The sequence below is a fragment of the Pelodiscus sinensis genome, chromosome 30 (genome assembly GCF_049634645.1).
Source record: "Pelodiscus sinensis isolate JC-2024 chromosome 30, ASM4963464v1, whole genome shotgun sequence".
Classification (NCBI taxonomy): Eukaryota; Metazoa; Chordata; order Testudines; family Trionychidae; genus Pelodiscus; species Pelodiscus sinensis.
Window position 1 is genome coordinate 3,873,334 of NC_134740.1, and position 24,289 is coordinate 3,897,622.

Below are 24,289 nucleotides of genomic sequence, written 5' to 3' on the forward strand. Positions count from 1 at the left end.
CCCAGACCAAGAAGCAGGTCCAGGCTTTCATTGGGATGGCGGGGTACTACCGGAGGTTTGTGCCCAACTTCAGCTCCATCGCTGCCCCGATCACAGAGCTGTGCAGGAAGGGGAGGCCCGACAGGGTGGTCTGGACGGAGCAGTGCCAGAGGGCTCTCTGTGCACTGAAGGAAGCCCTGGCCAAGGCCCCAGTGTTGGTAAACCCAGACTTCGACAAGCCCTTTATCGTGTTTACTGACGCCTCGGACACCGGGCTGGGGGCGGTGCTGATGCAGGCGGACGAGAAAGGGGAACGTCACCCCATCGTGTACCTGAGCAGGAAGCTGCTGCCCCGGGAGCGGAGCTACGCGACCGTAGAGAGGGAGTGCCTGGCCATGGTGTGGGCCCTGCAAAAGCTGCAGCCGTACCTGTTTGGCCGGCGTTTCACGGTGTTCACCGACCACTGCCCCCTGACCTGGCTACACCAGATGAAAGGGACGAACGCCAAGCTGCTGTGGTGGAGCCTGCTCCTGCAGGACTACGACATGGAAGTGATCCACGTCAAGGGGAGCGCCAACATCATCGCCGACGCGCTGTCCCGTAGCGAGGGGCCCGAACTTCCCCAGGTCACGAGCGGAGTGACCCTGCTCAGTTCGCTCTCGGAGGGGGGAGAACTGTGACGTAGTGGGGGTACTTGCTGGGCTGTGGTGACCTCTGCTGTCTGGAGCAAGACCCAGCAGGGAAAACCTCACTAGGCAGAGGTAAGGCCAAACTGGTTGAACCAGTGGCCAGACACCCCCCATGGAGAGGAACAAAGGAGGGTGAATGCGGCCCTGGCTGGGGGGCAGGGCTGGAGGTGGGTTAGTTGGTTGGTGGCTGTCTGTGAGGATGGATGAGACAGCCTAGGGAGAGGAGCTGGAGTTTAGGGGCCCAGTCTCCCCCATCTCAAGGGGGCCTGAGGCCTCCTAGCCCAGTTCCTGTAACCAGATTACATCTGTGCTGCGCTGTGCTGGAGGAGCAATAAACCACCCTCAATTCCACTGGCTGGTACAGTCTGTTTGTGCCATTTCGGGGTGCAGGAGACGGGGAACCCCCAACGCGCCGTCACGCGCCCTCTTTGAGCCCTCCCAGCCATTGCTCAGCGCCGCCAATGGACACACACAGTCACACTCCCTACAGCGGTGCGGTGGTTTGCGGTGAGCAGCAAGGCAATGGGCCGGGGGCGGGGCCAATAGAACGGGGGTCCCAGGCCGGATGTGACGCAGCGTCGCGCTGTTCTGTCGCCTGGCAGGGGGGTTCCAGAGTCCGGCTGGACACAGAATGTCCCGCTGCTGGTTCCCCTGCCCGCCGGCCAATGGGCAGCTGGGAAATCGCTGAAAGGAGGAGTCTGCCTGGGTCTGTCACACATCACAAGCATCTGGGAACAGACACGCGGTGCGAGAATATTTCCCTGGTGGATCCGGCAGCCAGGGCCGGATTTAGGAAGGTGAATGGACCCGGATCGTCCGATCCCCTTAAGAACCGCGTTCTCGGAACAGGTCCCGGGTTCACTCCCCACAGCTGGGCCAGACCTACACAGATATGCGCTCCCATGTCCCCACCTGACCGAGGGCCGGAGCTCAGCCATGTCCCAGCGCACAGCAGCTCCCCTTGCCACCGCCAGGGCCTGATTTACCCAGCAGCCCAGCCCCGACGGGTTGCATTGAATTTCAGACCAATTTTGTGTCTGAATGGAATTACGAGTTTCGCTGGTTCCAACCCCAGCTGCGCCTGGAAGGCTGGGTCTGTAACCTGGGTTAAGAGTTTTGCTAGTTCCAGCTCCAGCAAAGGGAGCCTGTCAGGGACGGTCTAGAATAACACTCAGCCGTGCCAGGAATGCAGGGGACTGTACTGGTCTCTCAAAGCCCCATCGAATCCCATGAGTCTGTGCCCTAAAGAACAGGGGATTTATATCAGGGAGTTCCCAGTCCAGTATCCCCTGTGTGCCGGTAGGGAGGGGGAGAGATTGAGGGGAATTCCTGCTGCTCCCTCCCGGAGGACTCAGCCCTGTCAGTGTGGGGAGGGGAAGGGCTCTGGGCTCAGTTCTCCCCGCTGCTCTGGCTTCACTGCCCTGCTCAGAATCCGCTTCCCCTTTTTGTGCCAGTCCCTGCTTCGCTCCGTGTCACTGTGTGTCTGGCACAGAAATACGTGGCGGTGTCTGCAGCTGTCAGCGAGCTGAGCCGCAGATAATACTTGGTGCTGGAGGAATCCACGGTGATGGTGATGCGGCCTTGCAGGGACGGGTTGTAGACTGTGTTCCCGCTCCATTGTCCCATCCACTCCAGCCCTTGGCCCGGGGCCTGGCGTAACCAGTCCCAGTAGTAGCTGCTGGTGACGGTGCCCCCGGTGACAGAGCAGGTGAGTGTGAGGGTCTCTCCGGGCTTCACCGCGCCCGGGCCGGACTCCTGGAGCTGGGACAAGGCACCTGGGAAAAGCAGGGATCGGTCAGACTCCAACCCACCTGCCCCCTCAACCCTCGGCGCCTCCCGCCGCCTCCCGCCGAGACTCACCTGCGGCCAGAGCCAGGAGGAACAGCGGGAGGAGCGGGGTGTTCATGGTGCACTAGGAGGGACAGCTTAGACTACTGAGAACACGGCGGTTGTGCGCTCCCGGGGGACGCTACTTTAACCCAGACCCCGGAACGGGGATTTGCATAAGGAGGCAGAGCCCAAAGGAGGAGCTATAAGGAGCTGACCAAAAGGCCCCTCTGCCTCTCTGCGCCCTTCCTGGACATTCTCTGTCTGTCTGTCTGTCTCTCTCTCTCTCACACACACACACCACGCTTTGCTAGTTGCTGCGCAGGAGGAAAACACAAAAGCCCAGCGTGAATTGAACTCTCCACCCTCCCCCGCCCCCTCCTGTCTCTCATTAGTTTATCGTGTCCGTTTATTCGTGTAAACAAAGCAGGCACCTAAGAAATCGAATTCTGGGCCCTGGGACTCCAGTTATTCCGCACCCTTCCCTGTTCCAGCCCCCAAACACTTATGCCTGATGGCTCCCAAACTCAACGGTTATTGATTATCGACGTTTGCTTATTGGTTATTGATTTTAAATTGGAGGCAGAGGTAGGTAGTTAGGTGGGCGGTTAGTGTCTCTATTGCCTTATTAAGGGGAAGTCTTGGCACCCAGATCCCCTAGAGATCTTAGCAAATCTCAGCCTGATATTCCCAAGGACAAGGAGCTCCGTTTCTGGAGGGATTTTCGACGCTGCTCTTTTCCCCCATAACTACAAGCTGGAAGGAGGGTTTGTGACACTTGAAATGGGCTCCGAGCGCTTTCATTGCATTCGCTGGAGGTGGGTCATGTTGAGTGGGCGGAGCAGGGGTGTAACCTGGAATGGGCACCAGGATCTCGGCTTCAGCCTCTGGGCTGACACCCCTGTTTTGAAGGTGACCTGAGTAAATGGGGATTTTAACCAAGGATTCCAGCTTCGAGCTCACACGTGACACTTTGCTGCCCTCCTGTGGCTCTGTCCCATTGGTGACCGTGGGAAATATTTCGCTCCCTTTTTCCTTAAGGTTCATGTAACTTGACCGGCTCTTTTGCCTTTGAGGCACCGGGGGCAGGAGGTTTGTTTATTTGTGGTTTGAAAACAGTTTCCAGAATTTTCTCTGCACCGCACAAACTGCATCTTTCTTCCTGCACAGAATGGAACTAGGGGGCGTATTGAGGACACGGGACTGTCCCGGCCTGGGTGTCTGTGCAGCGCCGGGTACGGGGCCCTGGGATCCTTCTGACACTTTTCGACCCCTAGAAGGAATGAAGCCGGCAGTGACTGTTTCTCCTCACACAGGGGTTGTTAGACTGGCTGTTGCCAGGTGTTACGCGAGCCAATGGCCTGGCTCCCAAAGCCCTTGTGACGTAGTGTTGGTACCTTGCTGGCTGCTGGCTGTAGCATGGCCCAGCAGGACAGGGGATGAGTCATTATGCAAGGGGCACCCAACCTGTCCGACCAGTTGCCTCCCAGGGGAAGAGACAAAGGAAGGAAAGCGAGGTCAGCCCCTGGCTGGGGGGCAGGGCTGGAAGGGACGTTGGGGAGTTTCTGCTTGGTATGATGGAGAAATCGGCCTAAGCAATGGGCTGGGATTTAGGGGCCCAGTCTCCCCCATCTCAAGGGGGGCTGAGGCATCCTAGGCCTGCCCTGTAACCAGATTACATCTGTGCTGCGCTGTATCCTGGAGAAGAAATAAACTCCCTCTGTTCTACTGGCTGGCGGAGTCTGTTCGTGCCACTACTGGGGTGCAGGAGACGGGAAACCCCTACACGCCATCACACTGGTGTCTGAAGTCGGATGCACTGCATCCCGTGGATGGAACTTCCAGCAGCGAGTGTCAAGGCACAGTAGAAGGAAGGGGCTTAGAGCCAGGTGTGCTGGAGACAGAGTGAAGCGGTTCCTGAGAATAGTGGGGAACTGCAGCACTAGACTGGTGAGTCTGCACAGAGGGGACCAGTGGGGAGATGGCCTACACCCAACTCCTGAAGGCAGAGCTGGTGAAGTGGTGCAGAGAGAGGGGCTTGCCTGTGCGGAATGCAACCAAGGCCCACCTGATTGTTCCCTGGAAGAGAATGACCAATCATGGAGCTGGGATCCTGTCCCAGTGGGGAGCTGCCAGACCTCCTCTGGGAATGTCTCAGGCTCTGAGAGGGGACAGAGCACTGGAGCCTGCTGGAGAGACCAGACTGCCTCCCCTCCCAGGGAAGCCCTGCAAACCGTAGTCCATCTAGGGCAGGGGCCAGCCCAGCAGAGCTGCAGCTGTGGAGGAAGGAAATGGAAGTAGAGGACTCCAGTCCCAGGCTCATTGGCTGGGAAGCTCCTGTGGGATTATGATAGGACTCAGATGCCCATATGTACAGGGACGCATGGCAAAGCTCAGGCTGGCTGTGAGAGAGGGGTGTTAATAGGGTGCATTCATTCACTTTGCTGTCGGTTCTAGTGCTGCGGGGAGGCTGGCTGGGGGTAGGGAGAGATGAGAGCAGCGGAGTGAGGGGCAGGGGCAGAGGCAGACTAGAAATCAAAACAGTCCCAGGAAATGGGTTAAGAACAGCCCTCTTTTTCACATCAAAGAATTTTTTTTAAATGTACTCTTTGATACTAAGTCATTCATAACGTCCTCATTATTAATTGGGGCAATAGGTACTTCTCACGTGACATTAACATGAAGGACTCAAGATGTGACTAAGACAATTTAGCAATTTGTTGAGAAAATACTTCTGCTTTGAAAAAGATCTCGCAGGATTCCTGGGCTGCAGACACGGTTAATACATATTTGCACGCTAGAAAGACGTGCCTGTACACCGAGCAGTGTTCAAATTAAACTTGTCCAAAACCAGGGCCAGCTCTAGGCACTAGCCAATCAGGCAGGTTCTTGGGGCGCACTTTGCCGGGCGGCATTTTAGGGAAGCAGCTGGCGCTGCTGTTCCTTTCCCAGCATCACCCTGTCCCCTCCCCCCTCCAAGTGACACCTCCCCTTCTGCTCTTTTCCTCATTGTCTCCGCCAGGCCCCCTGGCATTTGTCTCTCCTCCACCCTGTCCTTTGGTGCCTTCCCCTTTCTTCGCCTGCACCGCCCCTCCCCTCAGCACAAGCCCCTTCCTCTCCCATCCCCTTCCCACTAGTTTTCCCCTTTCACCTCCCCCACCTTCTGCCTTCCGGTTTTCGGGCTGGAGTGTGTCACTGAGCCCCAGAAGTCCCCCCAGTCCTGGCCCCAGCTGCTTCCAGGGCTCCAGACCACTTTCCGCACCTGGAGCTGGGCCGCGCGTGCTAATTTTACTGAAGTCCCCGCACCTGCTTTGGCTCCCATTAGCAGGAAAGGGGGAGCCCCCACCCGGGGAGCCCCCACCCCTCCATACCCGCCATGCGGAGCTCGGCTGTGTAAGCGGGTCCTTGCACTGCCGCTCCCCCAGCGGAGTGGGGAGGAGGGGAGAGAGCAGGGGGCCCGTCGGCAGAGCATGAACATTCCCCGCTATGAAGCGCTCCAGCAGGGCTCTGGTGTCTTCCAGGTCTCTGGCAGCCGCTCCCAGGAGCAGCTTTCCGGGTTTACCCCTCTCCTCCTCCAGCAGCCGGCCATTCGGGACGGCCAACTGTGAACTTCCCTGTATCCCGCCGGGCCAGCCCGCCCCTGGGTCCATGTCTGGGCGGAGACTGAGGCTCCTAGATCCAGGGGCTGGAATTTAACAGGAACCCCCGAGTCAGGGATTTGCAGGCGGGTTCCCAGAGGGCATCAGGGACAGCAGCGGGAGTAGGAGAACAGGGGGCCGGTTAGCGCTCAGTACATGGCGATGTCCCCGGAGAGGCCGGGCACTCAGCTCAGGGAATGGCAGGAGGGTGCGTGAAAGGCAGTTCGGAGGGAGCAGAGAACCGGGCCCCTGACTAGGACCCAGGAGCCGCCTGCAATCAGGGATTTGCAGGCCGAGTTTCCTGTCAGGGATACACTAGCAGGGGCAGGGACCCTGTGCAGGGAGCGCTGTCGGGTGAACGGGAGTCGGGCCCCCTCATCTGAGGGGCGACCCCTTGGTACCAGGGAGTGTTTCCCTCTCGGCTCGCGGGCTGCTCCAAAATGTGCCGGGCACCTTCCACGGACCCAGACAGGGCCCAGCTGGTGCCCAAAGGCGGGAGTCTCTCCCGGGAGGGGCAGTTCGGGGAGGAGGCTGGTTTCCGCCCCAGAGAGGGTACGTCTACACTACAGCGCTAGTTCGAACTAACTTAGTTCGAATTAGTTAATTCGAACTAAGCTAGTTCGAACTAACGCATCTAGAACTAAAAACTAGTTCGAACTAGCGTTTTGCTAGTTCGAACTAGTAAGTCCACATTGAGTGGACTCTGAACAGGGCTTAATGATGGCCGGAAGCAGTGCCGGCAGGGCATAAAAGGAGGACTTAGAGCATGGAGATACTGTCTCAGGCTAGCCGAGGGCTGCGCTTAAAGGGTCCCGACCCCCACCCCGGACACACAGTTCTAAGGGGTGCCCCGCTTGCAAAGAAGTTCTGGCTTGGAGTGCCCTGAGTGCCCACACTGGGCACATCACACCACTCGGCCATCAGCCCGGCTGCACTTGCCGCAGGCTGCCATCTGGGGAGAGGGGGCAATTGGGGGGCTGCAGGAGAGCTTCCACCCCCAGAAGCCCGCAGAGCCAGCCCAGTCCTCCCCATCGGGGGCTCGTGCCCCATTCCTCCCTCACCTTCTTCCACTTGCCCTTCCCTAGCCCCCCTTCTTATTGATGTACAAAATAAAGCTAATGTTTCTTCCAACATTGACTCTGTCTTTATTGAAAAAAACTGGGGGAGACTGGGAAAAGGAGGTGGGAGAGGGGAAGAGAAAGGCTGGGAGAGGGGAGGGCAACTAACATGATCAGGGGTTGGGAACAGGTCCCAGATGAAGAGAGGCTACAGAGACTGGGACTGTTCAGCTTAGAAAAGAGGAGACGGAGGGGGGACAGGATAGAGGTCTCTAAAAGCAGGGGTTGGGTGGAGAGGGTGCATTCAGAAAAGTTCTTCCTGAGTTCCCATAAAGAAGGACTAGAGGACACCAAAGGAAAGGAATGGGTAGCAGGCTTGAAACTAGTAAGAGAAAGTTGTTCTTCTTCCCAAAGCAAATAGTTAACCTGTGGAACTCCTTGCTGCAGGAGGCTGTGAAGGCTAGAACTAGAACAGAGTTTAAAGGGAAGTGAGATCAAGTGATGGAGGTTGGGTCCATGGAGTCCTATTAGCCAGAGGGTAGGAGTGGTGTCCCTGCCCAAAGTTTGTGGAAGGCTGGAGAGGGATGGCACGAGACAAATGGCTTGGTCCCCTCCAGGGTCCCTAGGGTTGGCCGCTGTTGGCAGAGAGGCTACTGGGCTAGATGGACCTTTGGTCTGACCCAGGACGGCCATTGTAAGCTCAGGGCTCAGGGTCGGGGGTCTCAGTGGACCCCCTTGATTTTCATGCACACCTGCTCCTGGGTGGCCAGGCTGGCAGCTCTCCTGCCCTAGACGGCCACTTTCCTGTGCCTAGTGCGGAGATCGTGGACGAGGTCCACGATGTCCGCACTAGCCCAGGAAGGTGCCCGCCTCTTGCGGTCCAGGGCAAGCTCCCGGGAGCCGCCAGCCTGGTCCCGGCAAGAGGGGGTGGGCTGGGAGGCATCGGGTGGGTGGCTCTGTGCCGTGCCAGGTGCAGGGTCTGCTAGCTGGGTGCTGGCAGGCTTGCACCTGGCACGGGCACCGTAGCCAGCCCGTGCCCCTTTAAGGGGTCCGGGGCCGGGAGGGGGGCATAGAGTTTCCCTGGTGTTGGCCAGAGTGGCCACCAGGGAAACCTGGGGAGGGCTAGCCTCCCACTAGTTCGAACTAAAGGGCTACACAGCCCTTAGTTCGAACTAGCTAGTTCGAACTAGGCGTTAGTCCTCGTAAAATGAGGTTTTCCTAGTTCGAACTAAGCGCTCCGCTAGTTCGATTCAAATTCGAACTAGCGGAGCGCTAGTGTAGCGCATAGGAAAGTTAGTTCGAACTAACGTCCGTTAGTTCGAACTAACTTTCTAGTGTAGACATACCCAGAGGGACAAACCGCTTTCTCGAAGGGGAGTCGGGGGATTAGCTGCGGCAGAGAGTCGGAGGAGTGGAAGGGACCCGGAGTGTTCCCTAGTGCGGGGCAGTTTTCCATCGCTCTTGTGGGAGAGAATTGGCACGGAAGGCAAGTCCCTCTACCTTTCCTAGCAAGGGCAGTGACCGAGAGCGGAAGGAGCCAAGCTGGGCACAGAACCCCTGCGGGCAGAACAGGGCTTGTGGGCAGAGAAGGGAAGGAGGGTGAGAGCGACACCTCCAGGCAGGTGGGGGATGGGGTAGAGGGTCCTGCAATTGGAGGATGCTGTTCGGGGTTTCTCTCGGTGTGGGGCGGCTTGTGGCTCCACCCCAGGGAAGGGGACAGAGGTGGCCCATTGACTGTGCTGTCTGGGGCCTGCCTGGCTTATAGCCAATCATCGACCTACCCCCATGAATGTCTCTGAATTCGCTTCCACCTGTAAACACATTCTGTGCCCAGCCTGAGGCGGAGACGGAGCTTTCAAAGGGCCTTTATCGTGCGTCTAGAAACCCCTTCCTGTGTTTGTGACAGGCCCTGCGTTGCTCTGTGTCACTGTGTCTGTCACTGTCTCTACTTTTCTGGCGCAGTAATAGGTGCCGGTGTCTGCAGCTGTCAGCGAGCGGAGCTGCAGCGAGACTTGGTTCCTGGCGCTGTCTGCAGGGAAGGTCGCTCGACTTTGGACAGACGCTGCGGCGTAAGAGGCGGTGCCCCCCCGAAAAACCCCTCCCACCCACTCCAGCCCTTTTCCTAAAGGCTGCCGGAACCAGTCCCAGCCGTAGTTGCTGTCAGTGATGGACACACCCGAGACAGCGCAACTCAGGGTGAGGGTCTCCCCGGGTTTCACCGCTCCCGGGCCGGACTGGATCAGTCGCACCTGAGAGAGGACACCTGGGAAAGCAGAGCAAAGAGAGAATTAGCCACAGAACTGATGTGCAGTCCTGCCCCAATTCCCACCACTTCCCCGCGGACACTCACAGCCGGGGGCGGCGAGCAGGGCCAGGAAAAGCAGCAGAGGTTCCATTCTCTGTTCCCAGGCACCGAGGGAAACTCCGCAGCGAGCAGGGCCGGACAAGGCTGTGTCTGGGCGGAGACTGACGCTCCTGGAACCAGGCGCTGGTATTTAACCAGGAAGCCCCAGGCAGGGATTTGCATGTGGGTTCTACAGGGCGGGTGTAAGGGACAGCACGGGGTGAGCACTCAGCACATGGCGATGTCCCCTGGGGGGCAGGTGCCCCCTTTACACCCCAGAGAGGGCGGGCGCTCAGCTCAGCTGTAATGACAGGAGGTGGCTGAGGGGAGGGAAGAGGCAGGGGGCACTGGGCTGAGGCAGGAATGGGACGGAAGGTTTCACTCAATGGGGATGGAGTAAAGGGGAATCCTTTAGCCAGGAAGGACTGCCTGGTAGGTGGCAGAGAGACACCGCAGGGTGTGATCCAACCTCATTGAAACATGGGGCTGCCCTCCACCGGAGCGGGGGCAGCTACAGAGTGTGCTGGGCAAAGAAACCAGAATCCAAATCTGGGGTCGCTCCCTGTGACGTAGTGGGGGTACCTTGCTGGTTGCTATGCTGGGCAGTGGGCTGTGAGTGACCTCCACTGGCTGCTGCCTGAAGCACGACCCAGCAGGACAGAGGTTAGTCATTATGCAAAAAGGGTCTCTCAACCTGTCCGACCAGCTACCCCCCAGAGAGAGAAACAAAGGAAGGTGGAATGCCGCCCCTGGTGGGGGGACAGGGCTGGAAGAGAGTTAGTTAGTTTCTGTCTGGGATCATGGAGGAGGCAGCCTAGGGAAAGGGGCTGGAATTTAGGGGTCCAGTCTCCCCCATCTCGAGGGGGGCTGAGGCATCCTAGCCCCAGTTCCTGTAACCAGATTACATCTGTGCTGTGCAGTATCCTGGAGAAGCAATAAACTCCCTCTATTCTACTGGCTGGTGGAGTCTGTTCGTGCCACTACGGGGGTGCAGGAGATGGGAAAACCCCAACCGTCACACTCCCAACAAGATTTACCCGGGATCATGGGGCGGGGAAGCAGCCCTGGGGGGCGGGGAAGCTAGTGTTGGGCACCAGAGCCTGGCCCTGATTTGGTGAACTGGGAGGGGCTGGGGCATGAGAAGAAGAAGCAACTTCTGGGGCTTGCCAGAACCAGGCATGTGTCCTAGGTCCTGTTTTTTAGGCCTTTAATTATCCCTGTTGCTCTTCTCCTGACTTTTTCCATTTTGTCCAGATCTTTCCTGAAATGTGGTGCCCAGAACTGAGGCCTGATCAGCGCAGAGCAGAGCGAAGTAATTGACTTCACGTGCCTTGCTCACAACACTCCGTTAACATGCAGCCCAGAGGCAGGTTTGCTTTGTGGGTAACAGTGACAGGCTGTTGGCTTCTGTTTGACTGATGGATCACTAGGGGCCCGCAGTGCGCCTGCCTAGACGGACATTTCCTCTTTTGTGTGTGGGCTGCTTTGTTCCCTCCTAAGGGGAGCACTTTGCCTTTGTCCTTATTGATTTTCATCCTCTTTACTTCAGACTATTGTTGGTTCTGAAGTACAGTCCTCTCCTCCAAAGCACTCGCGACCCCTCCCCTTGGCTCTAGACCACACACTTTATCAGCGCCCTCTCTCCGCCATTCTCTAAACCATTAATGAAGCAAATCATCCATGTTAGTCCGACTCTGACATTCACGGCAACCACACAGAACTCAGCTGGGGCCAACCGAGAGTCATGTCGGAGCCTGGCACCCAGCGCAGTGAGTTCCAGCTGGGGACTCGTTAGCAATGCCAATGTTTTAATTAATCCCAAAGCACATTCCACCCGATGGGGCGCTGGGCCGGGACTGGAGATAACACATCAACAGAGATTAATCACCACGTCTGCCCCGCATCTCAGCTCCCAAGCGAGGTGCCCACCAGGGAAGGGCAGGAAATGAGACTAGTTAGAGGAATCCCTGGAGGCCTTATGAGACCTGCCGGGCTGGGAAACCAGCAAACTGCTGGATGAGCTCACTGCTGGAACCCCGAATGTAGGGGCCTGTCCGGCTCCCCTCCCTCTGTGCGGTGTCTGTGGCTTTGTCTCCATTACAGGGCGTCCCCCCATGGAGCCAACCCCGGCCAACCCCAGAGCACAGGTGTGACGTAGTGGGGGTACTTGCTGGGCTGTGGTGACCCCTGCTGTCTGGAGCAAGACCCAGCAGGGAACACCTCACTAGGCCAAGGTAATGCCAAACTTGTTGAACCAGTGGCCAGACACCCCCCATGGAGAGGAACAAAGGAAGGTGGAATGCTGCCCGGGCTGGGGGGCAGGGCTGGAAGTTAGTTAGGGAGTGGCTGGCTGGAAGGCAGAGAAGAAGGAGCTGGGAAGGGGGCTGGGGCTCCCCTATCTCAAGGGGGGCATTGAGACCTCTTAGCCCCCAGTTCCTGTAACCAGATTACATCTGTGCTGTGCTGTGCTGGAGGAGCAATAAACCACCCTCAATTCCACTGGCTGGTGCAGTCTGTTTGTGCCATTTCGGGGTGCAGGAGACGGGGAACCCCCAACGCGCCGTCACACTGGTGTCAGGAGTGGGATGCACTGCACCCCGTGGATGGAGCTTCCAGCGGTGAGCGACAAGGCGCTGTAGAAGCAAGAGCCCTGGAGCCAGGCGTGCTGGAGACAGAGCGAAGCGGTTCCTGGGAATCGTGGGGCGCTGCAGCACTAGACTGGTGAGTCTGCACCGAAGGGACCAGCGGGCAGATGGCCTACGCCCGACTCTTGAAGGCAGAGCTGGTGGGGCTGTGCAGAGAGAGGGGCTTGCCTGTGCAGAAAGCAACCAAGGCCCAGCTGATTGCCCAGCTGGAAGAGAATGACCAGCCACAGGGCCAGGATCTTGTCCCCAGGGGAAGCAGCCAGACCCCCCCTGAGAGTGTGTCAGGCTCAGAGAGGGGGAGGAGCGCTGGAACCCACCGGAGAGATGAGACAGTGTCTCCTGGGAGGCCTGCAAGTCATAGCCCATCTAGGGCAGGGGCCAGCCCAGCGGAGCTACGGCGGCTGGAGATCCAGCTGCGGATCAAGGAATTGGAAGTAGAGGACCGAGAGAAGGAGCGCCAAGATCGAGAGAGGCAGCGGCAGCATGAGCTGGCCATGGCAGAGCGGAGAACTGGCGGGGCACCGGCTGCGCCAAGTGCGGATGGGCCCCAGGGTCCCAGGACTGCCAGATGCTTGGAGAGGCCCGTGGTGGCCCAATTGAAGGACATGGGTGACATAGACGGGTTCCTCAGTGCCTTTGAGAGGGCCTGTGGACTGCAACGGGTTCCCCCAGCTGACTGGCTGCAGGAGCTCATCCCCGCACTGAGCCAGGAGGCGGCCGGAGTGCTCAGTCAGCTGGAGGACCTACAGCCAGGGGATTACAACCGAGTCAAGGAGGCCCTGCTGCACAAGTTCGGGCTGACCCCCGAGATGTACAGGAAGAAGTTCCGGGGGGTACAGAAAGGGTCACGGGAGACCTATGTGGATCTGGCCTCCCGCCTGGCGCAATACTGCCGCAAGTGGGTCTCGGGAGTCAGAGCCCAGACCGCAGAGGAGCTGCTCAAGCTGGTCATGATGGAGCAGTTCTATGAAGCGTGCCCACCCAAACTGAGGCTGTGGCTCAAGGACCGGAGACCAGAGAACCCCCAGGAGGCCGGAAGACTGGCGGATGAGTTCACGGAGAGCCGGTCCGGGTGTGAACGGGAGTCCCGGAGAGAAAGGGAACCGCGCAGAGACCGGATCTCGGCTGAGCGACGGAGGGAGTCAACTACGGGGCGAGACCAAGGAACAGATCGTCTGCGCCCCAGAGAACCAGCCAGGGCCTGGACAGAGACAGCCCAAAGCCTAACTTGCCATCGCTGTGGGCAAGAAGGCCACAAGAGGGCTCAGTGCACCAGGTCCCAGGACCGGGGACTTTCCAGGGTTAACCGGCTGGGGCGGGAGGAAGGGCAGGCTGGCCCAGAGGCAAGGGCTGGCCGGCAAACCTCAGCTCAGAGAGAGGGGAAGGATGCTCAGTGCACCTCCCCTGGGAGGTCTGACCCTCGGGAGGCGGATTTCTCCGTGTACCGGGTGGGGGCAGGACGGCCCCTGCGGAGCGAGTGCCTCATACCCCTGGAGGTGGATGGTAGGAAGGTGACGGGCTTCTGGGACACGGGGGCGGAGGTGACTCTGGCCCGATCCGACATAGTGGCCCCAGAGCGGATACTACCCCACACCCAGCTGACCCTGAAGGGCATAGACCGGTCCCCGTTTAAGGTGCCTGTAGCCAGGGTGCATCTGAAATGGGGGGCAAAGGAAGGCCTCAAGGAAGTGGGGGTGCACCCGCACTTGCCCACCGAGGTGCTGATGGGGAATGACCTAGAGGAGTGGCCCCATGAATCCCAGCGGGCTCTAGTCACCTCCCAGAGCCAGCGGGGGGCTGACAACGTGGGTCCAGGGAAAGACTCCTGGCAGCAGCCTCAGGGTCCCATCCCAGTGGACACGGGGTCCAGCCAGGCTGGGACTCCGGACCTAGGCAGAGGTGGGGGACAGGTCCCGATCCCTGCCTCAGCAGCTGAATTCCAGGCTGAGGTGCAGGCAGACCCCTCCTTGCAGAGGCTGAGGGACCAGGCTGGCCTCCGTGCAGCTCAGCCCCGGGGGAGAGGTGGCCAGGAGAGATTCCTGCAGGAGCGTGGACTCCTGTTCCGTGAATGGCTTCCCCCCAGGAAGGTGAGGGCATGGAGGGTCCAGCGGCAGCTGGTCGTCCCCCGAAAGTATCGCCTCAAGCTGCTGTATTTGGCCCACGATGTCCCCGTTGGGGGCCACCGGAGGATCCGGAGCACCCGGCGGAGGCTGCTCCAGCACTTCTATTGGCCGGGAATCTTTACAGCCGTGCAGCGGTACTGCCGGTCCTGTGACTCCTGCCAGAGGGGCGGGAAGGCCCAAGACAGTAGGAAAGCAGCTTGGGGGTCTCTACCCCAGATAGAGGACCCTCTGGGTTTGCTGAGAGAGTTATGGGAGGAGAAGACCTCCCTGGATGGAGCATCAGGGGTGGAAGCCGCCCTGGCTGTCCAGAGAAGGCTCACTGGGCTCATGGCCCCGGCCCGAGAGACCCTGGCCAGGGATCAAGGCCAGTGGAAGGGTGGGAGTGACCCCCGAGGACAGGCCTGTGCCAGTCACCCTGGAGCGGTGCGGCGCGGCGAGTGGACAGAGGGAAGCCAACTCATGTGGGTCCTCGCCACGGCCGGCCTGAGTCAAGGGGAGCACCCATGTCCCCAGGGCGGGTTCCCGCGCAGAGGACCCGAACTTCCCTAGGTCACGAGCGGAGTGACCCTGCTCAGTTCGCTCTCGGAGGGGGGAGAACTGTGACGTAGTGGGGGTACTTGCTGGGCTGTGGTGACCCCTGCTGTCTGGAGCAAGACCCAGCAGGGAAAACCTCGCTAGGCAGAGGTAATGCCAAACTTGTTGAACCAGTGGCCAGACACCCCCCATGGAGAGGAACAAAGGAAGGTGGAATGCTGCCCGGGCTGGGGGGCAGGGCTGGAAGTTAGTTAGGGAGTGGCTGGCTGGAAGGCAGAGAAGAAGGAGCTGGGGAGGGGGCTGGGGCTCCCCTATCTCAAGGGGGGCATTGAGACCTCTTAGCCCCCAGTTCCTGTAACCAGATTACATCTGTGCTGTGCTGTGCTGTGCTGGAGGAGCAATAAACCACCCTCAATTCCACTGGCTGGTGCAGTCTGTTTGTGCCATTTCGGGGTGCAGGAGACGGGGAACCTCCAACGCGCCGTCACAGCAGGTGCTCAGCTCAGGTGCCTGGTGCGGCTGGTGCCCACCCCACTGCCCTGGCTAGGGAGGGAAGAGCTTTGGTTGAGTCCAATCAGCCATAACGCAGTAAGGGCCCTTGATCCTGGATCCTGGCAGTGCAAAGGGGAGGGGAACAGAACCCGCCCATGGCCCAGGAAGATGCGGAGCGACGTGCATCCCAGTGAAGGGGGATGAGAGAAAACGCTTCCCTCTGATGGGTCACTCAGACAGCAAGCTCTGGCTCGCTCTGTGTCGGCTCAGAACAAGCGTGTCAGGGTCTGGTGAGAGGTTGGGGGAGGGGCGCCTGTCCTGCCCAAAATGGCTCAGTTCTCAACTCAGCGTCTCTGTTGTCCTGTCACAAGGATTGCGGGACAGATGGTGCCTCGCCTCCATTTGCACACCGGGGTGTGTTCCCCCACCACCTGTCCCCACCCGGCTACCTGAACACATCCCTGTCCGCACAGAGAGGAGTCCGGGCAACAGCAGGACACACCCAGGAGAAAGCTCTGCTGGACACAGAGGCCTCCAGCCCAACCTCTGGCCCAGCCTCTGCTATTTCACTCCACGTGGGGATTCTCTGGCTTGTGCCACGGGGCAGCAGGGCCCAGACGAGCATCAATGTCCCAAACCCTAACAGCGCAGGGCATGGAACAGGCATCTCCTGGCTTCGATTTCAGGGGGAAACCTGCCCGGCTCCTTTGGTCCCGATGACGTTTCTCCTGCCTCACCCCCGTGTGCCGGGCGGGGCGAATACAGCCCCGGTGAACCCAGCGGAGTCCCTAGGAGACAGGGGAGCAAGAGCAGGTCCGGTGGAGGTCTCTGGAGGTCTCCAAAATGAGGCCGAATCTCTGTTACTTGGCAACTCTACCAAGGGCTCAGCCCGGAGCCCGGTGGGGATTCAGGGCTGGTCCCCAGGGGGCCGGAGGGGATTTAAGGCCTAGGAGGAGCCGGGAGGCTGCGGGAAGCGGTGGGAAGCTGCGAGCTCGGCAGCAGCGCGGGCGAGACGCAGGGGGCAGCTCTAGTCACTTTGGCAGCAGATTAGGGCTCCCGGCTGGGTCCCAGGCGCCCTGTCTGGGCCCCTATCCCAGGCGCTGGGCCGGGCTGGGGAGGACGCTGGATGGGGCCAAAGGAGTCCCGGCCGGGGCAGAAGGGAAGAATCCCAGTCAGCTGGAGCCGCCTCTGCCCATGCAGCCAGTGTAAGGCGCCTGCTGTGGTACCGATCCGCTCGCGCTGCCCTCGGTCTCTGCTTGTCTCTGGCCTGGCCCTGTGCTCTGTAGAGAACCACCCACCCAGCCCCTGGCCCCTTCTGTGCAGCGCCTGCCTCTGGGTCGTGTCTCTGTGTCACTGATCTGCCTCTCCCCGTCGGTCATCACCCCGCCCTGCAGCCCTGCTCTCCTGCACAGGGACTCTCCGGGCCACACGCCCACAGACACTTCACCATCGCAGTTCAAATCTCACTGTAAAAATCCCATCTGGGGTGACAGCTGCACAGCCCAGTCCGCTGAGCGCAGCACTGAGACATGCTGAACCAAACTGTGCAGGTTGCGTATGAGGGGAACCGCATCAAGTTAGCGTCTCTCTCAGCAGCCCTGGATCCAGCCCCTCTGGCTGGGGCTGCCCCCTTTTCCCGCTCCCTCTAACCCAAAACAGTCCCCACGACTCCCATCTTTCCCCGCCCTGGGGCAGTTCTTCCCCACATTCATCGTTTTGCACGTTCCCTCCTCCCCCTCCTCCTCAGCACCGACTCGTCTCATTGCAGCCCCCGTGCTTCCACCAACAAAACCTTCCCTAGATAATCCCTCCGATGCGCACCAGGGCCAGCCCTCTGCAGAGAGGAACCAGATGGGCAGCTCTGTTGGTCTGTGTCTTCAAAAATGAAGAGTCCCCTGGCTCCAGAAAGACGGGCCGATTTAATTGGGAATAAGCGTTCGTGGGTAAAAACCACTTCATTGAATGCATGGAGCCCCTGCGGGTGTTTCTCTCTGTCAAAGGGATTGGATTGGAGAAGATGAGGCTTGGCTGCAGACAATGGATCATGTGATGTGTCCTGGATGGAAACTAGAGGCATGTAGATAAGAAGCCTGGTTAGTAGGTTTCCGTGAAGGCTGGTGATCATGTGGCATCATTTGTTTTTACTGCACTGCAAGCATTTGATAAAGTGATTTTTACCCCCAAAACCCAGGGACCTTTACACTTAAATAGCTACCCTGTATATTAACAAGCCACTCATTATTGTGAAATATTTTTCCACAAGGGTTAAGGGATGTCTCATTGGGGGTGGTTATTGCAAAATGTGGTCCTGCAGAGATGCACCAATTTTCAAAATACACTATTTGCTTTTTTTATTTTGAGTTTAGAGTGCTCTGTAGATGCACTTTAAAGTGCCTCAGGCTTCTAGTTGGGATTGGGCCTGCTTGGGCAGAGGGCTGGATTCAATGACCTCCTGAGGTCTCTTCCAGCCCAGGGATTCTGTGATAAGAGAGAGGGAGAGAGAGAACCACTCCCCAAATGTTAGCCACAAACAGAAGGCTGCAGGATACTGTGGTGAACAGGCTTAGAGAGAACATGACTGAAGAAATTGTAATTGCACAAGGAGAGAAGAGAAGACACTTGCACAGAGCAGCCAGAAGAGATTCTAAGAAAGTCAGGTGATCCATTTTGTCTGGTCTCTCTTGAGTCTCCGATACCGGTGGCAGGCACATCCTCTCACTATGCTCTGTGCCGGCACATAAAATCATAGAACACTAGAACAGGAATGGATCTAGAGAGAGGTCATCGAGTCCAGTCCTCTGCCCTCATGGCAGGACCATGTACTGTCTAGTCCATTCCTGATAGACATTTATCTAACCTCTTCTTAAATATCTCCAGAGATGGGGATTCCAGAACCCCCCTGGGCAACTTATTCCAGTGTTTAACCACCCTGACAGTTAGGAAATTTTTCCCCATGTCCAACCTAAATCTATGCTGCAGTTTAAGGCCATTGCTTCTTGTTCTAACCTCAGAGGCCAAGAAGAATAATTTTTCTCCCTTCTCCTTGTGGCACCCTTTTAGGTACCTGAAAATCACTATCAAGTCCCCTCTCAGTCTTCTCAGAGAGGCCCTGCCCCAAACTGGAATTACAAGGACAAGGAAAGTGAGTCCTGGGGGCCGTGGATGGAAGGGGAACAATGTAGCTAAAGGATGAAAAGTCTGTTTGTTTCTGTAACTCACTGACTCCATTTCTCTCCTTTTGAGACCAAAATGGGGCTGGAGAACCTCACTGCGGTGACTCATTTTATTCTCTTAGGGATCCCCAACACCAATGGCTTTGAGACCATCCTCTTCTTCACCTTCTTAGCCTTCTACCTCTGCACCCTGCTGGGCAACTTGTTCATCTTCTCAGCCGTCCTCGCCGACCGCCGCCTACACACCCCCATGTACTTCTTCCTCTGCAACATTGCTGTGCTGGGCATTGGCATGTCTTCTATCAGCATCCCCAAATTGTTGGCCAACCTCTGGGCCAACAGCAGAACCATCTCGCTGGGTGGGTGCATGGCCCAAGTCTTCTTCCACTTTCTGGCCAGCACTGAAGGTCTGCTCTTCACCATAATGGCCTTTGACCGGTACGTGGCCATCTGCCACCTGCTGTGCTACCTGATCATCATGAACCACAGGGTGTGTGGCCTCCTGGCTGCCAGCAGCTGGATCACCAGCTCCTTCCAAGCCACCATCTTCACCAGCCTGACCTTCACACTGCCCTACTGCGGGTCCAACGTGGTGGACTGTTTCTTCTGCGACATCTTCCCCGTGGCCAAACTGGCCTGCACGGACACGTACATCTTGGAGACTGTGAGCTTCATCAACATTGGGGTGGTGCCCATGACCTGCTTCGTCCTTATCCTTGTGTCCTACATCCGGATCATCTTCTGTATCCTGAAGATGAACATGGGTGAAGGGCGTCGCAAAGCGACCTCCACTTGCGCCTCCCGTCTGGTGGTGGTGACCATGTTCTTTGGGCCCTGTGCTTTGATTTACTCTCACCCAGAGATGAGCAAAATGCTGGTGACACCCGTGAACATTTTTGGCAATCTGGTCACCCCCATGCTGAACCCGGCCATCTACACGCTGCGCAACAAGGAGGTGAAAGCGGCTCTGAGAAAACTGAGAGGGGGGGCAGAGGCTGGCATGTTGATGTGCAGCAGATGCAGGAGGAGCATGTGAGTCTGTTTGCAAACCCAGTTATAAAGACATCAGCATGGGCCCTCAGTGGCTTTTGTGGTGCATCAGAATTAATAGGAATCAGAGACTCGGACTTTGGTCTTCTAGTAAATCTCTTCCTTATAAGACAGGTCTACAGCACTCAAACTCTCTGTGTCAATCATTATGAGGCAGGATTTCCACTGCAAGGATTCTCATGACTGCTGTGTGAATCCTCTCCAAGCAATCAGCCCCTGGCTTGGGTTGTGTGGAGGTGCATTGGGGTTTCCCCACCTCCTGCACCCCCGTACTGGTACGAACAGACTCCACCAGCCAGTAGAATAGAGGGAGTTTATTACAGGATACAGCACAGCACAGATGTAATCTGGTTACAGGGCAGACCTAGGATGCCTCAGCCCCCCTTGAGATGGGTGAGACTGGGCCCTTAAATTCCAGCCACTTTCCCTAGGCTGTCTCCTCCATGCTCCCAGCCAGAAACTTAACTCACCCACTTCCAGCCCTGCCCCCAGTCAGGGATCCATCCCCCTTCTTCCCATTGTTCCGTTCCCTGGGGAAGAACTCGTCAGACAGGTTCAGAAGCCCCCTTGCATAATGACTCATCCCCTGCTCTGCTGGGCCATGCTGCAGCCAGCAGCCAGTGGAGGTCACCCATAGCCCACCACCCAGCATAGCAACCAGCAAGGTACCCCACACTACGTCACAGGGCAGAGTATTCAACCGATGCTCGCACCAGCGCCAAACAGGAAGGTGAAACCCCCTCTCTCCTTGGTTTTCTATAGAGACAATGTCTTATTCTCTATTAGGGATGTTAAATATCAGTTAATTGAATAATTGATTAACCTCATGAATTCTTATCAGGTACTTGACTATTTTATAGTCTCTGAGGGTAGGGCTGGCAGCCAGAGCACTCCGACTCCACTCCTGAGGAGCTCCCTGCCACTCTGTGCTGCTGCCTCCAGAGGCAGCACCATATGGTGCCAGGTGGGAGGTGGTCCGCAAGAGAAGCCAGTTTAAAAACCAGCTCCCTATGCAGACCAGTTGCCTATCACCCCACGCTGCAGCTTCTGGGGTGGCAGCAGCCCCTATCTGGAGGAGCGGGAGCTCCTAGACCCAGCACAAGCCAGGATGGTACAGGGCCTGCTAAAAATGTACTGTCAGCTGGGAAGAGGGCAATGCATGTAGTCTGTAGCATTAACCAATAAGCTTTTGATTATTCGTTAATTGTCTACACTACTGAATCCCTATTCTCTATCCCTTATAAAGTATTTTTAACATTCTGTTTGCTTTTTTTGACTGGCACTGCACATTTGACATTTGAGTGGATGTTTCCAGAGAGCTATCCACAATGACTCCAGGATCTCTCTCTTGAGTAGTTGTAAGATTCAAGATTACTCCCCATTGTATGTATAGTTGGGATTATTTTTTTCCAATGTGCATTACTTTGCATGTATCAATATTAAATGTCATTTGCCATTTTGTTGCCCATTCATCTAGTTTTGTGAGATCTTTTCAAAGCTCTTCACAGTCTGCTTTCATCATAACTATCTTCAGCAGTTTAGTATCATCTGCAAATGTTCCCACCTCATTGTTTATCTCTTTCTCCAGATCATTTACAAATAGGTTTAATAGGATGGGTCCCCCCTTGGGGGACCCCACTAGTTACCTCTCTCCATTCTGAAAACTTACTATTTATTCCTACTCTTGCACAAGAGAGTGTCCACACTACCATGGATGCTTTTGTGCAAAAGCACATGGCCATTGGACATGTTCTTGTGCAAAAGTTCTTCAACAGGAAGTCTTGCACAAGATGTTATTGCTCAAGAACCCACTCATGTAGACATAACCCAGGAGTGTTCTAAAAGCCCCTTCCCCAGCCTTGCTGGGAGGGGTGACTGGACCTAGGGATCAACTGATTCTGGGGGCAAATAATGAAAAACAAGTTCAGGGGGTGCAGGTCAGAGGTTCAAAACAAGGGAGCCAGATGGGGACCCATGGCTCCTCAAAGCAATGGCATGGAGCCAGTGTACGCTGCCCAGAGGAACTCTGGCTGGATACATGAAACTGGGGAGGAACAGAAATATCCCCCACAATCTCAGAGCACCCCCAAATCCAGCATCCTTTCCATAGGTGCCCCGTGCCTATAGGCAAACTCAGCAGCCACCTAGGGTGCCAAATTAAATGGGGCACCAAATTCCCTGCCACTTCCCCTTTGCCTTCGTGTAAAGCCTGGTGTCAGCCCGGAGGAGGAGCGCAGCAGCTTCCCTGCACTGCAGGAGGGGTGAGTCGGCCCTGGAGGAGGAGCGCAGGGAGATGGCCCCAGGGGAGGTGGTGCACGGGGGTTCCCCATGCCACGGGAGGAGGGGGGAAGTAGGCGGGGGGACATGCATGGGTTTCCCCATGCCGCGGGAAGGGGGTTCAGCCCCGGGAGAGGCACATGCGGAGGTTCCCCATACCATGGGAGGGGGATCGTCCCCGGGGGACGTGTGTGCCAGCTTCCAGGGGGAGGGGGGGAGCCTGGGAGGAGGTATACGAAGGTATATACGGTACATCCCTCCTCACTTGTGATTTTCGCTGGTATTGGGAAGGAGCCGTGGGGAGTTAGGAGCCCTGCTCTAAGCGACATACAGAGAGATTTCGGCCCCTAATGCACTTCTGCAGTCCCACGCTCCAGAGAGCTGCTCACGGTTCACTGAGTCTCTGCTGGAATTCGCGCTTTGCGAGGTGCTGCACAAACCTAGCAACAGAGAGCCCGCCCCTTGGGAAGGGGCTACATCATGGACCCTTCTCTGTGTGTGAGATGCCCGGGCGGTGGGTGAGTCAATCTGGGGTCAACAATTTATTACCATTGTTATTCCTGCCGGAAATAGCTCCTGGGGTCGCTGACCCCCAGCCTTGCCCGGCCTATGATGGTGATGATGATGCTGACACAAAGCAGGCTGGCCAGTGGGTCAGAGCACTAGGGTGGGAATCAGGGGATCTGGATCTTGTTCCTGCCTTTGCACCTCGTGCGGTGGTGGTCCTAATTCCCGTGCAGAAGAATAAGCTGCAAGCAGCCTGGGACAGCCCCTTCAAGGTTGTTAAGCAGCTGAATGACGTGAACTACATGGTGGAGCTGACGGGCTGGACATGAGGCCAGCGGGTGTATCATGTGAACATGTGTAACATAGTGGGGGGTACCTTGCTCGTTGCTATGCTGGGCAGTGGGTTGTGAGTCACCTCCACTAGCTGCTGGCTGTAGCACACCCCAGCAGAGCAGGGGATGAGTCATTATGCAAAGAGGGTGTCTCAGCCTGTCTGACCAGCAACCCCCAGGGAGAGAAACAAAGGAAGGTGGAATGCCGCCCCTGGCTGGGAGGCAGGGCTGGAAGGGATGGTCTTTAGTTTCGGTCTGGGAATCAGGGGAGAAGGAGCTAGGGACAGGGACTGGAATTTAGGGGCCCAGTCTCCCCTAAGTCAAGGGGGGAGTCTGGCATCCTAGGCCTGCCCTGTATCCAGATTACATCTGTGCTGTGCTGTATCCTGGAGAAGCAATAAACTATCTCTATTCTACTGGCTGGTGGAGTCTGTTCGTGCCATTTCGGGGGAGTAGGAGACAGGAAAACCTCAACGCGCAGTCACACCCTTGTAGCGGCCTTTGCTCTTCTCTGCCCGTGTATTCCTGTGACCCTCTGGGAAACAGCAGAGATCTGCGCGCCTAGCAGTTGCTAGTTCAGACCTGATCACACACAGACACGGGGAGCTGGAACCCGATGAGGTTGTTGCTGCGCTTGGCGCGGGATTCCCTGTGGAAGTGCTGCCCCCGCGCGGCGTAGGGGAGCGATTCTGCCGCTGGAGTTTTTGTATCAGCCTGTCGGGATTCCCCTCGCTGTGTCTCTCACACAGTAATAGCGGGCGGTGTCCTCGGGCTTCAGGCCGGTCATTTGCAGGTGCAGCAGATTGTTGGGGTCATCTCTGGACACGGTGAATCGCCCTTTGACCGAGTCGCTGTACAGTATGCTCGACCCGTGAATCCAGGCGAGCCATTCCAGCCCCTTCCCGGGAGCCTGTCGGACCCAGCCCATGTAGTAGCTGGTAAAGGTGAATCCGGAGGCTTTGCAGGAGAGGCGCAGAGAGTCTCCGGGCTTCTTCACATCCCCTCCGGACTCCACCAAGGTGATCTGGGAGCGGGCACCTGGGAACACAGACAAGATATTAATATTGGTCTCCACGCAAGGAGAATTTAACTCTCCTCCGCCGTTAGTCAGAGGAAGAAGATACCTTCCCAAGCCGCTACAGCGAAACACAGAAGGAGCAAAAATTTCATGTTTCCCGGCGCTGGCGGGGAAAGTTCTCCGGGGCTGCGGATTGTCCCTGCGGGTGCAGCCTGGGCAGAGCGAGGGGCAGATTTAAACAGGACGCTGACTCCCTCATTTGCATAACGCGCTGCTTATAAGAGCCCCGCCTTGCTCCCGCCAGTGATGAGGTTGACTCTCTCTGGGGCGCCGGGTGCAGGAGTCAGACTGGCCCAGCTCGGGTGTCTGTGCAGCGCCGGGCACAGGCCGCTCTGACCCTCCTGACACTTTCGGCGCCCAGCGGGAATGAAGCCGGCAGTGACTGTGTTTCCTTACATCGGAATTGAGAGACGGGCTGGTGCCAGGTGTTATGGGAGCCAATGGCCCATTTGGGTGCGCATCGATCTATGTGCAGGCAGAGGGTTCGTCTCTGGGCTAGTCCGTCCCTTTGGAGCAACAGCGCCACCTGCTGATAAACACGCG

At 57.4% G+C, this 24,289-nt stretch overlaps 1 protein-coding gene and 1 gene segment (V, D, J or C); one reads left to right on the forward strand and one right to left on the reverse strand.

Annotated features, from left to right (window-relative positions):
• Window positions 1–2,093: 2,093 nt before the first annotated feature.
• Window positions 2,094–2,574, reverse strand: LOC142821110 (immunoglobulin heavy variable 4-59-like). The segment is given in 2 exon segments: window positions 2,094–2,443; window positions 2,529–2,574. Coding segments are annotated over 2 exon segments (396 nt in total).
• A 16,004-nt stretch (window positions 2,575–18,578) lies between these two features.
• Window positions 18,579–22,665, forward strand: LOC102459948 (putative olfactory receptor 10D4). Its single transcript, XM_075911913.1, has 2 exons — window positions 18,579–19,457; window positions 22,426–22,665. Exons 1-2 carry the CDS (start codon window positions 18,579–18,581, stop codon window positions 22,663–22,665), a joined length of 1,119 nt encoding a protein of 372 aa, XP_075768028.1.
• Window positions 22,666–24,289: the final 1,624 nt, after the last annotated feature.